Here is a 16,584-nt window from a genome sequence, read left to right as displayed (position 1 = left end):
CCATACTGCTATAGTATTCACTAACTTTACTGTTTGCCATAATGCTGTAGTATTCACTAACTTTACTATTCGCCATAATGCTGTAGTATTCACTAATGTTTCCTTCTTAAAACTCCTTACCATTGATGCACAGTTTTCCTTTGCTTTTCTTTCAACTCACTGTGGTTTAACAGGGCTGCTGCTGCAACCGACACCTCCTCCTCTTTCAACTCCTCCTCCTCTCTCCCCCCTCCCTCCCTCCCTCCTTTTTTTTTGCCTCTATCCCCTCTTCTTTCTCTTTTGTTTTCTTGTTGTAAATCCTTAGTTCTACAGGACTTGGCAGTAACGTTTTTAGCTTTATCATTTCAAACCACCCAACCCATGCTAACCTTCAAAACCACTTAGGAAACAGTTTATTCGTTTTTTTTTTTTTTTTTTAAATTTTGTCATCATTTTTTAAAAGTTTATTTATTTATTTAGTTTTTACACTCCATATTCTATTGCCCTGCCACGTCCACCCTCCGACTGTTCCACATCCTACACCTCCTCTCTAATCCCACTGTCTCCATGTGGATGTCCCCAATCCCCACCCCACCTGACCTCTAAACTCCCTGGGGCCTCCTGTCTCGACATCATCTCTGAATGAACACAGACCCAGAAGTCCTCTACTGTATGTGTGTTGGGGGCTTCATATCAGCTGGTGTATGTCTGTTTGGTGGTCCACTGTTTGAGAGATCTTGGGGGTTCCAGATTAATTGAGACTGATGGCCCTTCTACAGAGTCGCTGTTCTCCTCAGCTTCTTTTAGCCTTCCCTAATTCAATCACAGGGGTCAGCTGCTTCTGTCCATTTAACCACAGTAATTCTCTAAGGACTAGGCTTTATTTCTATACATGTCAATTATGTGAGCTAGAATACATCTTGACTCTTTTGATGTATATTTTCTAGTCAGATTTACTTGATAATTAAGTCTATTTAATTTCTAACAACCCTTATTTCTAATTTCTCTCTACCCTTCCTGCCCCTGTCCCCCTCCGTCTCTTCCTCTCCCCCCACTTTTTTTTGCATAGAGCAGTTTATTGTTTTTGTTATCTACATTTAAGGATAAGTAGTTAACAGTTAGCAAATGTGTTCAGTTCTCTGTGTGCCTGATATCTAGCACATCAGTACACACTCCTGTACACAGTCAAACTCATAGCTGTGGATCTGGGCTTGATAGCTGGCCAGCCCACTGCCAACTCTCCCACTTTCATGCCCTTGGGCTGGCTCACCCACAACCAGGGCCAGCTCTATTCTCTTGCCCAGTTGAGGTACAGGGCTCACTCTCCCAAGTGTTGCAGCTAGTGAGGGACATGGCCAGGTCTACTACTCTCATGATCCCGAGTTCAGCTCTCCCACTTACCATAGGTGGTGAAGCTAATGAGGTTGGGGAGGAGAGCATCTCTCCATGTCCTTGCCACCACACAACAGATAAGAGGCAGATTGTGTCAGTCTCCTGAACTCATGCCCACCTGCAACCCCCACATCCAGGGACATGGCCACTGTGCTGCCCAGGTGAGATGCAGAACCTGCTCTCCCAAGTGCTGCAGCAGCTGAGGGGCAGGGACAGCCCTCCTGCTCTCATTGCCCCAGGGCCAGGACTTCTACCTGTTGTAAGTACCGAGGTGGGTGTGGGTGTGGGTGTGGGCACCTTTTCTTCACCCATGCTGCCTTACAGCACACAAGTTGTGGGGCCAGCTCTCCCACACTCATACCCTCAGGGCAGGCTCACCTGAGCCCCCACCATCAAGGTGAATTCTACTGTGCCCTGATCAAGGGTCTTGTTTTATTTCTGCATTTAAGGAAGATTTCCAAGTAGATCTGACATGATTGAGGCAAATCCTATAATGAAATTGATTGGAGCGTCGATAATAGGGAAAGAAGAGTTTTGAATCATTCGGGTTTCTTTTTAAACTCAGCTATTGTGTATTGACTATGATTTAAAACAGTGAAGGTACATAGGCAACTTCAACTACCACGTGGAACTTAGCCATCTAGTGGAAGAGTCAGGCTTCATCGAGGTGATTACAGCAGTGCATATTTACAACTGGTAAGTACTGTAGAGTTTAATTGTGGCATTTCATGAGAGCCACAGGCAGTGGAGTTATAAAGGAAATAGTACAATGTGTGAAGTCTTAGATGGAATAAGTATTTTAGGAGCTACATTGGAAGTGTTGACTTTTCCTTTGCATTGTCACATTGTTATGAGGTGGTAGAAAGGGACTAAATTTCCATCTTGTATGAGAGATGGAAGCTCAGAGTAAGGGCGTGAATTCTTCTGGCATGTACCATTCATTAGGCAAAAATTATCTATCTTAAGCTAAAGTTACTCTGTAGAAGACTGCCTGATCCTGTTGTTTGCTGCTTTTTATATTATTTAATTTTCAGAATAAATTCCAAGTAAATACTTTTATACAATGGATGTATACATTCTATCTAGGCACATTGGGAATTCTGCTGCTTGGAACCATGTCACAAGACACCTCTGTTATGGAACCTTTATTGAAGCTCCTCTAGGCCTAGACATTGAGAATGAAGCCAATCAAACCTACCTTACCACGAGTAAAATGTCTATTTAGAAAACTACTCCATTGTTAGAGACTTAAAATTCTGTTGTCATGAAAGATGACAATTTAGTGATAGGGACCAGGATGAGTGACTCAGAGCATAGTGCTTTCTGATTGTGAAGAATTTTGTAGGAGATGAGATGCTGTGTGAATGGATTGTGAGAAACATGGAGTGCAGTGTTTACCCAGCACTATCCAGTGAATTAAGAGCATGTATTTTCTACAAAATGTATTTTCGTAACTTAATTCTTAGGTGTGGTCTACCAGGACAAGATAAAATTAGGTTAGGACCTGGAGACCCAAGGTCAAGGCCTAAACTGTGTTGGTCCATGTCAGACTTGCTACTCTTTGAGGCATTTCCTTAGCAGCTGGCAGCTATAATTTATAATATCCTTTGAACTGATACCGATAGGAATTTGTTTGTTTTAATGCATTCCAGGAACTTAATTATTTTGACACCATGTTAAAATACCTGTATTTTCTAAATATTTGAATAAATAATCTTGTAGATTAGCCAGTGTGGAATTTGATAAGAAGAGAAAGGTCTTTTTCAGGGTAACATACACTTTGTTTTAAAATTAGATAGTTGGCATTTCTGCATTTTCATTGCTGTTTTTTGTTTTTTAAGTTTTATCTTTTCATCTGTTACTGTCAAGTAGCATTTATTTTTATTTTTTTAAATTTAATTTTATTTGTTATGCATTTTTTATACTCCATATTCCATTCCCCTCCCACCCTCATTCACCCTCCGACTGCTCCACATCCTACACCTTCTTCCCATTCCACTCCATCTTCATGTGGATGCCCCCACCCCCCCACCCCACGTGACCTCTGAACTCCCTGGGGCCTCCAATCTCTTAAGGGTTAGGTGCATCATCTCTGAATGAACACAGACCCAGAAATCCTCTATTGTGGATTTCATATCATATCAGGTGGTGTATGCTGTCTGTTTGGTGTACCAGTGTTTGAAAGATCTTGGGGGTTCAGATTAATTAAGACTGCTGGTCCTCCTGCAGGATTGCCCTTCTCCTCAGCTTCTTTCAGCCTTCCCTAATTCAATAACAGTGGTCAGCTGCTTCTGTCCATTGGTTGGGTGCAAATATCTGCATCTGATTCTTTCAGCTCCTTGTTGGGTCTTTCAGAGGGCAGACATACTAGATCCCTTTTTGTGAGCATTCCATAGCCTCAGTAATAGTGTCAGGCCTTGGGACCTCCCCTTGAGCTGGAACCTACTTTGAGCCTGTCTCTGGACCTTCTTTTCCTCAGGCTCCTCTCCATTTCCATTCCTGTAATTCTTTCAGACAGAAAAAATAGATTCTTATAGCTGAGGCTGATCTTGAACTTCCTGTGTAAGCCAGGTAGCCTTGAACATGGGGGGATTCCACTGCCTCAGCTTCCCAAGTGTCTGAATTATAAACATGAACCTCCATATCCAACTCTGATGGACACTTGGACCACATAGGGTTAGGACTTAAAAATATTTAAGTTGAAAAGGAAAAAAATATATTGAAATTAGGATGGGACATATCTTTTTCTTCATTATTGACCTGACTATGAGAATTAGTTGCTAACTTTGTTTGAGTGGTCTTGTGTCCATTTTTATACTGTTTAACTTCCCTAAAGCATTCTCAACAGCCATTCCTTCTGTTGAGGGTGATGCAAGCTCTGAGTGATTCTGGGTGGTACACTGGCTCATAAAGATCCTGATACCTGGCCCAAGATGAGATGATAGGTTTCTCTTAACTTCAGTTTATGTTGCTTCCCAGAGTGGCTCATTTACATATTCAGAATTGGAATGTTTGAATTGTCTTTGTGGTTGAGTATCCTAGACTTGAAAGCATCAACTATTTTGCTCTGTAGATAGTTTTACCTAGAACCATCCCAGTGCCTGTTATTCTCATCACTTGAGACTGGAAAGTATTGAAGTTTGGAAGAAATATATAGTCACCATTTGTCAGATAACTTATATTTATTTTAATAATCACATGTCCCTAGATAATTCATAGATTAAATGGTTCTAAGAGATGTGAGCTGCTTCTTTGTTCTCCCAGACAGCATATTATTTATCATTTAGAATGAGTACAGTTCTGTGACTTGGCCTTTGCATTTATCTTTAGAAAGAGTTGACTCGTACTAAATCTGATGTGCTATTGAAAAATTACCAATATGTGTTGTAAGGCTTTGTAGTTAAGCCTATAATCCTGGAAGCTGGTTAATTGTGGTATTTTTTTATCGTTGGTAAAACCTTTCAAAGAATCATAGCTTTGGGAGAAATGGAAATACATATTTATACAATTTGATCCTAGTAATTAGAGCACAGCTAATACTTCCTAATAAAGCTGAGATAGAAACACATCATATGTTCTAGCTTGGTTACCATTGTTGTGATAAAGTGCCACGGGCAAAAGTAACTTGGCACGAGCAGGTTTATTTCAGCTTACAGCTTTTAGTTCATCATGTAGGAAAGTCAGGGCAGGAATTGAAGGCAGGAACTGAAGCAGAGACCACAGAGGAGCACCGCTTACTGGTTTGCTCATCCTGATTTCCTATACAGATCAGGTCTACCTGCTCACGTAGTGGTTCTCAACCTTTCTAAAACTGTGACCCTTGAATACAGTTCTTCATGTTGTGGTGACCCCCAACTATAAAACTATTTATGTTGCTATTTCATAACTGTAATTTTGCTACTGTTATGAGTCTTAATGCAGTACCTGTGTTTTCTGATAGACTTAGGTGACCCCTGTGAAAGGAGTCAGGGTGCACAGGTTGAGAACTGCTGTGCTCAGGCCTGGCACTGCCCACAGTGGGTGGGGACATCCCATCCACATCAGTCATTAATCAAATAAATTCTGCCTATGGGCTAATTGATGGAGCTCCTTTTCCAATTGAAGTTCACTCTTCCCAGATGACACTTGTGCTGAGTTGACGAAAGAAAAGAAAAAAAAAAAATTCTAACCAGGAGCTCACATGAAAGGACAACACTTTGAGGCTAGATTGCAGGATTTCCTCTCCTGGGTTAGAGACTGTAGGGAGTGGGGGCTAACTGAATATTTTGGGGCAAGAAGTTGATTTGCTTTAAAAGGTAGGACTAATGTTGACACAGGAGACAGCATGGATTGATGTTATGAAGAGAAATGAAGAGGCAAACATGATTGGGGGGTTGGGGGGAGTTTTGAATAATCAGAAATGATGCAGTTAATGCTGAAGAGTAAGAATGGAATCGTCAAAGGTTTGGAGAAGTATATACCTCCATCTTCTCAGTCTGCTTTGATATGGGCTGCCCATGGATGTCAGTACTACTGCAATGCAGGAAAAATGCTAAATAATCTTAGTTGTGGATTAAACTAAGTACAGTATTTCAAGAGATACATAACATATTAGGTTTAGTTTGTTTTAAATGCCATTCGTGCACACTTAGTTCAGTATGTAGCTCTTGACTCTCACATTAGTAGTTACAGATTTCATCGGTATTAATCTTTACTCTTAACCTTTTGTGTGTGTGTGTGTACTTCTCAGGGTTTGTCATCCCTTTCTTTTAAATTTCAGGTATTAAGTAGATTAACATCAGTTTCAGTAGTTATTCTTTTAAATTGTTGTCTGGCTTGATTCTAAATGCTACAATTATTTCACTGAAAAGTTAATAACAGAACAGTTGTAAGTTTTCTGCATGTGTTATTATTTATAATTTAGTTTAAAAATATATCTTCCATTTTGATCTCTTGTGTTAAAAAGAAATGCCCATATTTTTGGCCATTTACAATCACACCCTGTGTTACAGATTATTTTTCTTTTGCTAAGTGGGTGCTCACCCACTTTCATCTGTTTTAGCCAGTGCTTTTAAAGCTGTGTCTTTATGAAAGTTCATGCTTTTGGTTTAATCAGTGCTAATTCTGGTTATTTTTGAAACTGGAGTTTTATACTTTAGAAATCCCTTTATTTTTAAATAATGCCGTTGCTTAAAAATAAAGGGAAAATAAATAAATGCATATGCTTCTCTTCATTTTTGTATCTGAAGAAATTTTCAGTCAGGTACACATGTGTCTGAACCCATGACAAGAAAAGTGATTGAGACAGATATCTACAGTTTTTGGATGTGGGAAAGTTAATAGGTTTTTAAAGTATCAGTGGGGAAAAAAAACTAACCCTATAAACAAACATGTTTCCACCATAATTTTACTTTCATTTGTTTTCTAAGACTCTGGACATTTTACTAATTAGAAAGAACTTATAATTTATATAGCTTCATCTTATGCATTAATCCATTGTTAACACATGTTCTCAGATTCCTGACTGTTTTCTGTTTTTCATTAGTGATTCACACCTTTGTTCAATGCTTTTTTAAATTGAACCATTTTTGCTTTGTTCCTGGTCAGTAACCACATGAATTATAGTGATGTTAAGGAAAAGTCACTATAAAGGCAAATGTTTCTTCTGATCCTTGAGTTCTTCATCTCTCTGGGTGATGAGTTGCACAGTGTTCTCAGTCCACTTTTTATCTTTACAGGGGAAGAGTATTGTAAAAATGTCAAGAGCCATCCGAGTGGCTGTGGACTAGTAAACACACTGCTAACCGGGCTACTTTGGTAGTAGCTTATGGTACTCAAGGGACTATATTTTTACAGAATGATGTATTTCAAAGGATATTGTAGAGAATTCATGCATTTAGAGCAATTCAAAGCCAAAACAATTGAGTTTGAGCTATGTGTTTAAAATATTAGTCATCTTGAATACATGCCTAGGTTAAGTGTCAGAAGCTATATTTTGTGCAAAAGAGAAATTTATTGCTAAGAAACCAGTCTATACCCGTGCTTATACAACATTTTCCATAGGATTAATTTGAGTGTGTGAACTAATACCAGCCAGATTGTTGTACAGTAACATTACTGATAACAAAGGAGAAGTTCATTGAGGGAAAACAAATAAAGGAAGTATAAAAATCCCATACTATATGAAACTACAGAAATGGATCAAAGAATTTGACAGGAAGTTTAATTTGTATATAAGTAGAGGCTGACAGAAACATGCTGTGTGTGCCAAAGGTTCCAGTGATGGAAAAGCGAAACATAGTGCTCACTGACCACAGCATGAGCCTTGACACATACTGTAAATAATCCTGAGATCTATGGCTGCATTAAGCACTAGGCTGGTGTATTAACTGCAGTAAATCTATAGCAGGAGGAAAAGCTGGCATGCAGAAATTCCTGATTAATTTGCTCCATGTAGTAGTAGGAATGGTCCCATCTCCCCACCTCATAGCCCACCTGTGTGTGATCATTTTTTATTCTTTTCTCCTCACAGACTCGCATGTGTGGAGAGTTCCTTCAGCACCATCAAGTTAAAAGCAGATGACACTTCTGGCAGAGAGCACCTAATCACTGTCAAGTTGAAGGCAAAGGTGCGTGCCTTGTTCTGGTGGTCAGGAAATACTTTAAGAAATGAACTCTGAATATTTTTACTGTTTAGAAGTGCTGGCTATTTTTAAATGACATGGGTGATTTTAAAAATTGATTTTAGAAAGCCTCAAGGAATTGATTCATTTAGTTTCCAAAAGCCTAGATAAGTTCTTGTCATTAGTTTATTCCAAATTTCATAAAAATGTAGACCTTATTATCAAGAAACATTAGAGAGTCAATAGCTCCAAACACTGTGATGTTACCATTGTTCTGGGAACATCTTTTGCATCTACTTTTGGCTGAGTTGTTTTTGTAGTTTTTAATCTTTTTACTCACCACACCCTCTAAAACACACACACACACACACACACACACACACACACACTCACAGTGTACATGCACATTCACAGATTATTATTCGTTTTGGGTGTATATATTTTAAGAATTTAGAAAGGTTATGTCTATTTATAAGCTTATGTATGCTAGTGATCTATAACTGTTCACAAAACATTTATATTTTCATTTCATCTTTATTCTTTAGTTCTAGATTTGAAATTTTAAGAAATAAGGGAGCTCAACATATTAATCATCCCTTAGTAAGGACTGGGGAAACACTGAAATGTAAAGGACACCAGGACATCCAGATTTTTATTGTTTTTGGGAGTCATCAATCACTTGTATTTCAGAAGATTCTAGTGATGAAAAGATCAATTGTGTTTGTCCTTTTTAAAAATGTGTCTGGCATTTAAGGTTTTCAAAAGAGAAAATAAACAAATAAAGCTGTGGTGCGTGGCACAAGAAGGTTGCTGTCTCTTAGTGATGCCAAGAGATGGCTTCAGTAGTGACTCTTTTCTCATGTCCACATGGGACATTGAGGTGTAATATCAGCAATTTAGTTGGATATGAATGTAGTTAAGTTTTAGAATGAGCTAGAGGTTTGTTTCATTAAAATAGTTTTACTTTCTTTTTACAGTTTAACAGATATGCTTTAAAAAGGAAATAGAAGAAATCAGTTTTTATCCTTGTAAAAAGTACACTTGACCAGCAACAAGGGTTCTTTCTGTGTCTTCATTCAGGTGACTGAGTTTAGGATCCGTACCCTGATGAAAGCTGCCTCACCAAGAGGAAGGCAGTGCAGAGTGTGAGATTTTAAGCGCCCCTGTCCACAGGATTGAAGTCTGTGCTTACTAAGCAGACAGCGCTTTGTGTGCACACTGCCTTTAGTATGTTTGGAAGACTTAGTTTATTTTTTATTAATTTTAAGTATTCAGTTCAGTGTAGCAAAAGATTTTTTTCTAAGTATAACATTTACTTCATTAATTGGTGATATTCCAAATAATGGTATTAGTATGCTCCATTATATCTGCTACTTTTAAAAACTAGAGCTTAGTGATGCAGTTGAGATATTTCTCTACAGATATTTTCCTGTTTCTGTTTTACATCTGTAGTTCCACAACACATTACAGGCAAACACTGGCAGAGAAAAGTCAAAGTTTTATTTGAGATGGGAGAAGATGGGGGGTATTTTGTATTTGAAAAAGGGCACGGGAATCTTAATCTTATTTTGATGGGATTTATTAGATTTGTTGATTTAATTTAGACTTACAGATATGCCAAGTATGTCTTTAATATTTGCTTTCTGTTCCCCTCCCCTTCCTCACTCAGTGTTTGGGTCTAGGAATATCACTAAAGGTATTTGGTAAGATTGTAGAAATAATATCTTAATACAAGCTATGAGTTTTTTTGTTTTTTTTTTAAACTACAGTCGGGCATGGTGCCGCGCACGCCTTTAATCCCAGCACTCGGGAGGCAGAGGCAGGCTGATTTCTGAGTTCGAGGCCAGCCTGGTCTACAGAGTGAGTTCCAGGTCAGCCAGGGCTACACAGAGAAACCCTGTCTCGAAAAACAAACAAACAAACAAAAAACAATTTAAAAAACTACTTTTAAATTGGGGTTTTGTACTTACATAAACCTTTGTTTCTTGACTTGACAACATTAAAGGAGTACATTTTGTTTTGTTTTGCTTTTATTCTTGAACACATTCTCTCACAATTCAATCATTGTCTTTATCAACTCTGAACTGCAGTGAATACAGTGCTGATTTGAGCTACACAACTCTTGTTAAAAATAATCCTGAAACAAACAAACAAGTAAACAAAGAAGCAAATGACTAAGTTTCTCCTGTGTGCTAAGCACAGCCTGTATGTGCTGGAGGCCGAGCACGTGCTGTTGTGGTATGTGTGGTCCTGCAGGGTAGCGATCCTGCTTAATCAGAGCTGACTAGGACTCACAATGTGCTGTGGAGTGAGACTGCGGAATCTAGAACTATTGCAACAAATATATGTCTTCATGGTTTATAGTTCCTTAAAAATTTAATGCCTGGCTTTCTTCAAGAGAGATTTACAGAATAATTACACTGAGAAATCATTAAAACTTAAAATTGAAAATAATTTCTTTTGATCGGAACCCCCTTATCCAGGCTTGTTTGAGTCGGAACCCCCTTAGCCAGGCTTGTTTGAGTCGGAACCCCCTTAGCCAGGCTTGTTTGAGTCGGAACCCCCTTAGCCAGGCTTGTTTGGCCTGGAAGTTGCTGTGTAGAGCAGATGAGGCTTTAGCCTGTGGTAATTATGGTTTTGACATCTGGATACTAGAATTACACATGTGTGGCATCTTGCTCCATTCCTGTATACAGAGTGTATGTTGTCAATTAGATTTCCAAAATAAAAGTTTTTAGGTTGGAACTATAGATCAGTTGACTGCTTTACCCAAGGCCATCCATACTCAGCCATCCAAACAAAGACAAAGAACAGAAGAATTTTTATAACTAATGCAAGTTGGTATTACATACACCTAGAAAACTTAAAGGCCATCCAAAGTTTGCCTATGTGGGTTAGGGACATTGTATTTAGTCCTACACTGTAATTTAGCTTCTACAGTCCAGAAGCCATTTTAAAAATGAATTCTAACCCGATGATCCCAGCACTTGAGAAGTTGAAGAAAAAAGGATTGCTACTAATCTAATTTGAAGATAACCCTGACTGTACAGTGAGTTGAGTTGCAGAGGTTGTCTGTGCTGCAGAGACCCTATGGCAAAAGCAAAGGAAAAAGAAAAAAACAAAACAAAACAAAACAAAACAAAAAACCCCAAAAGGACAGGGAAATAAGGTAATCACCTATGATATAACCTTATATTTTAATAATTCATAATAAACTATCCATATGAAATTGCTTTTTAATTCTCTTCATTTATGTAGTTTATTTGAACAAATTGTCATTTTGGTTAATAGTTATAGTATATCCTTATATTTGTTGACCTTAGAGTGAATATTCAGTGAAACCACCACAGATCAGTTTAATCCATCAAATTGCCCATCAAATACGTTCGCACCATTATAAATATATTAAGCAGGTGTCGTCATCTTACAGATGATCCAGTGGCCATATTTGTACACACAAGGTTATCCTGTATTGTTCGCTTCTTTTGTCTCTTTTGAGTGTGGATCTCTCCATGTCATTGTATTTGTGGTATTTACTGTACTGAATCTTAGAAAAGTGTAGGCCTTCTTTATATTACACAACTTACACTGATGACTAAGTTAGAACCGAGACTGGCCAATCGAAGATCCTCAGGTGATGGATAACAACCCAGAGTGAATCAAATTTTCTATTTCTGATGCAGGAAGGTTTTGCAGGCACATTATCTATCTATCTATCTATCTATCTATCTATCTATCTATCTATCTATCTATCTATCAATCAATCTATCTACCTACAAATCTGTATAATCATTTTTCTTGTGTGTGTGTGTGTGTGTGTGTGTGTGTGTGTGTGTGCGCGTGCGTGTGTGTGCTCACTGTGGTGGCACACATGCTGAAGGGCAACTTTTGGCAGTCAGCTCTCTTTTTCCACCATATGGGTTCTCTGGATTGAACTCACAGTGTCAGGCTTGAGGCAAGCCCTTTAATCTACCGAGCATCTAGCTACCTGCATATTTTTAAAGAATGGTGATAATTTATAGATCATTATAACACTTCAAGTTCTGCCATTGTCACGTCTTAACCTGATTTTTTTCATTTTTTTCTTTCAAAATTAAAGAGTGTAATATCTTTCTGGGGCTTCCTATTAGTTTTGCTACTAGCTTTATATCTGTAGATAGAATTAATTGCTGTCTATCCATATTTAGTTTCATTTTAGTCACACTTACCTTGATAGCAAAATGTTAATTCTTTGGGAAATATTGGCTTCAAATGTAGTAATTAAAAAAAAAAAATGTTAAAGCTACGTCTCCTCTTCCTCTTCCTTTTCTCCCTCCTATGACTTTTACTCAATAAAGTAATGAAAAAAATGAGAGACTGACAAAGTGAAATCTGAGACTTAAAACAGCTTGTCATAGGAAACTTTGCAAAACTTATTTTCTTTTAAGGAATTTAGTTTTAATGGCAAGTAATGAATATTTTTAATTATAAATGACTTTGAAGATTCTAGAATTGTATTTTAATTGATCTTGAAATATAGTTCTGTAATAAATTTAATTTAAAAAAGAACTTTGAATCTTTGGTAACTTAGAAACCTGATTTGTTCTTATGATTATCATTTCTTTTTATATAACCAAGTAATTAATTTTCTAATAGTTCTACCAATCTTAAAATTTTTCTTGCTTAAAACTAAGTTTTATTCTCCGCCAATGAAGCAGAAGGCATTTCATTATTTCTTTTTTCTTTTCTTTGTTTTTGTTTTGTTTTTTCTTTTTAATACAAGAAGTTGCTTATTATGGGAAGTCACAGTTAAGTTAATAATGACATATAGTGATTGGTGTGTTCTTCTTGATTATTTTAACATACACCACTTATTCAGCTGGTGACTGAAGCTAATTGAAATGTAGTTTATAATCAGAATAATTAAATAACAATTGGTTTAATCTCTGTTTAAAGAAAAACTGAAACTCAGCTTTTGGTCCCTCAGATCATAGCAGCAGCACAGGTACTGACTCAAGTCGATGTTGCCTAGCAGCACAGGTACTGACTCAAGTAGATGTTGCCTAGCAGTACGGGTACTGACTCAAGTCGATGTTGCCTAGCAGCACGGGTACTGACTCAAGTAGATGTTGCCTAGCAGCACGGGTACTGACTCAAGTNTACTGACTCAAGTCGATGTTGCCTAGCAGCACGGGTACTGACTCAAGTAGATGTTGCCTAGCAGCACGGGTACTGACTCAAGTCGATGTTGCCTATCAGCACGGGTACTGACTCAAGTCGATGCTGCCTACTCAGTACTTTTTGGAACCCCCACATCATTGAACCTTGTACCTCCTAAGCATGGGGTGGTTGCTAGTTGGCTCCCAGTGGCACTATAATAGTGCAATTTCAGTGTATTTATGCATATATGTGTGTGTGTGTGTGTGTGTGTGTGTGTATACACACATGTATATGTATATATATGCATATATAGGTATAAATACACACACATATATATAATATATATATATTATATATAAAATCTCTTAAGGATTACATCAATCAGTATATATGTTGAGGTAATAATGCTTTGTGTAATGAGTCTAGTTTTTATGAATGCTTCATGTCAGCTTGTCACACAGACACTGGAATGACCTACTTTCATGCTTTGTCACAGTATCCTGTAGAGCCACCAGATTGTGTCGTGGACTTTCCTGTCCCATTTTCTGTTTCCTGGACACCACAGGTAAATAATTAAGTTTATTTTAAATAATTAGAAAGTATATTCTTTTTACTCAAATGATTGTTTTAGGGTCTAAAATTATTTAGTTATTTATTTTTAAGTCATTATATGTAAAACCTCATTCTTTAATAATTCATATTTTTCCAAAAATTAATGTTTGTTTTTCTCTCTTTAAATACAAACATGAACATGCACACACACATTGCCTAAATATCTTTAGGCAAGCATTTCTCTACTGCTGTACATTGTTAAGTTCAAATCTTAGAAAATTATTTAGAAAGCACTGGACATAAGTAGAGTGTGTGCGGTTGTGTGTATTGCTAAAATTGATGACCTAATAGATAAATTCTCTAAGAGATGTCCTTTGTGTCCTTGCTTGCTCTACTTAGGCTAATTCAGTTTTCTAGTACATTGATAGAGGTCAGTGTCTTTAGAATCGTTCTAGAAACTGGTGTTATATACATATAAGGTGATGTTATTAGTAAAGTATCCGTAAAAATCAAAAGAGCCAGTGTTTCCGTTCAGAGAAGTTTCCCATGGCAGTGCGCTCCTTTGCAGTAGGTCAGGGTTAGAAGTTGACAGTACCCAGGAGAAGATGTCTGTGTTCATAGATTGAAAATCGAGAACAGATTCATAGTGACGCTTTACAGGGGTTCTCTAAGTAGAGGTCATACATGGTTTTGTTTATGTTTAAAATTATCCATGAATTGTTATGATTTTAAGCAGTTTGTTATTATTGGATGTGTTGTTGTGTGTAGGCACTGGGTTGTCGTAGAGCACGTGAGGAGTCCTTTGAAGTTCTTCCTTCCATCTTTATGTGGGATTGAGTGCGGGTTATCAGCTTTAAGTGGCAAACACTTTGCCCAATGAGCCATCTCCCCTGCTCATAAATTAGTTTTAAAGTGTTTAAGAGGACTTAGGTTTGTGAGAGTTTGGATAATTAACCTGACATTTTAAGTCATGTTTATTTTTCTGATTTTCCTCTTTAAAAAATTTTCCTCCATTGGAAATTCATAAGACTTAGCAAATAAAGCAAAGTGTCTGTAAGTTTCCTTTGGTGCTAGCTGGAGCTTATCAGTTTATAAAATATTGGTGTCTGAGTGATGGTGGCGCACACCTTTTATCACAGCATTAGGGAGGCAGAGGCAGGTGGATCTCTGTGAGTTCCAGGCCTTCCTGGTCTACAGAGTGAGTTCCAGAACAGCCAGGGCTACACAGAGGAAACCCTGTCTCAAAAGACCAAATCAACAATTCATGTTGTAGAAAAAAATTGTAGTTTTTTTTCTTTTTTCTTTAAAATGTCTTTTTTGACTCAGGAAGCATCATCTTTTGCCTAAGAAACTTCCTTGAGATCATGAGAAAGTATCAAGTCTGGACTGTGTATCCTGTTTCCATTTTCATATTTATCTTAGTAATGAGTTTGGTAGTTTTCTCTTTAATGTGAGTACTGTGTAAGTTTCCTGAAAGGTCATGAAGTGTATTGTGACATCACAATTATTTTGTGACAGTTAGATGTGATGTGCTGTTTACTATGAGCTTGGAGCCTCGACCCTGTGAGTATGGGGTTAATGTAATACTGTCCATTAGAACTTTAGATGCGACTCTCAGAAATTGCTTTTTGTAATATGTCCAAGCAAACAGGATTAACTAGTAGTAACTGGAATGTATCAGAGTTGTTGCTAAGTAAGACTCCTTTTGACTTGGCAAATACTATTTGTCACATTTGCTTGAGATCTGTATCTAGTCCTCCCTTTTCTGTTAGAATAGAAATAATGACTTCACAGAGCTACAGTGCTCATCTTCCCTTTTCTGGGTCTTTTCTTCTGTGTGTCTTTAGTTTCCTAAATGGGAGTTTCTTTCCCTTAAGTTGTACGTATGCTATCTGTGCATATTCCTATGCTGTGTTCCCAGTGTAAGGTCTTTTAAGTCAGTATTATTGAGTTAATTTGTCCATAATTGTCTATGTGTATCAATTTGCTCTTAAATGCTATAGATATTTATGTTCATCAGTCAGTTAACCCATTCACTGCCCTACTGACTTACTTAGCTTCTCATTATCAGTCTGCAACAGAACGCTTGTATGTACTTCCTGGTGCATGTCTATGAGGATTTCCGTGTAAATATTTCTATAACTGTTGTATGGAATATGCCTCAGAGGTTACTCAATACTGCCAACTCACCTTCCTAAATTGCTTGTGAAAGTCTGCACTTGCGTCCAGGCATACATAGTAATTCTTACATTACCATAGTTTACTTTGATCATAGTCTGCTAACAATTGATAAGTTTTGCTATTTTCATGATCTTTGCCTATTTGAAGTATTTTTAACATGATATGTATCCATCATATCATTTGGATATAATGCTTTCATGGTTACATGGAATATGAACATATTTTCATCACTCTTATTACTGTTATGTATCATCTGAAACTTTCAGAGTAGTCATGTAAATCTGTTTTAATGGTTTTGCTTTTTTGGCTTGCCAAAGAAAATCTTTGTCTTTTGTTCATACTCAAGTATTGTAGAACAATCTAAACTTATTATTGTCTATATTATATATGTTTGGCCATATTTGTATTAGTTTGAGGTAATGTCTTTTTTTTTAATGTAATACATGGAATTAAAATTTAGAAAGTTTCAAAAATCCTTATTTCCTTTTAAATATCAACCTGTGTCATAAAGTTTTTGGTGGTAGAAATATGAACTCTTTTCAACATTAGAGCATTGGGAATGCTAAGTTGTATTTGGACACTGAGATGTAAGGTGAGGCAACATTATGTTAGGGGCAGTTCTACTCCTACAGGACTAGGGGCAGCGGGTCTGCTCCTACATAACTAGTTTTTTTCTTTCTTTCTTTCTTTCTTTCTTTCTTTCTTTCTTTCTTTCTTTCTTTCTTTCTTTCTTTCTTTC

The 16,584-nt window shown here is 37.3% G+C and overlaps 1 protein-coding gene across 5 annotated transcripts in view; it reads left to right on the top strand.

Annotated features, from left to right (window-relative positions):
- Fancl (FA complementation group L) overlaps positions 1 to 16,584 on the top strand; it is a 72,912-nt gene that overhangs the window by 29,930 nt on the left and 26,398 nt on the right. For 4 of the 5 annotated variants that reach the window (XM_021210194.1, XM_029545225.1, XM_029545226.1 and 1 more), the window contains 2 exons: positions 7,883 to 7,979; positions 13,609 to 13,677. In XM_021210194.1, coding sequence (XP_021065853.1) covers positions 7,883 to 7,979; positions 13,609 to 13,677 — 166 coding nt within the window. The remainder of the gene's footprint in view (positions 1 to 7,882; positions 7,980 to 13,608; positions 13,678 to 16,584) is intronic. The other variant, XM_029545223.1, reaches the window with a different exon arrangement.

The sequence above is a fragment of the Mus pahari genome, chromosome 13, assembly GCF_900095145.1.
Source record: "Mus pahari chromosome 13, PAHARI_EIJ_v1.1, whole genome shotgun sequence".
Lineage (NCBI taxonomy): Eukaryota > Metazoa > Chordata > Mammalia > Rodentia > Muridae > Mus > Mus pahari.
Note: the sequence above shows the minus strand (reverse complement) of the source record. Positions and strands in the feature narration are given on the sequence as shown.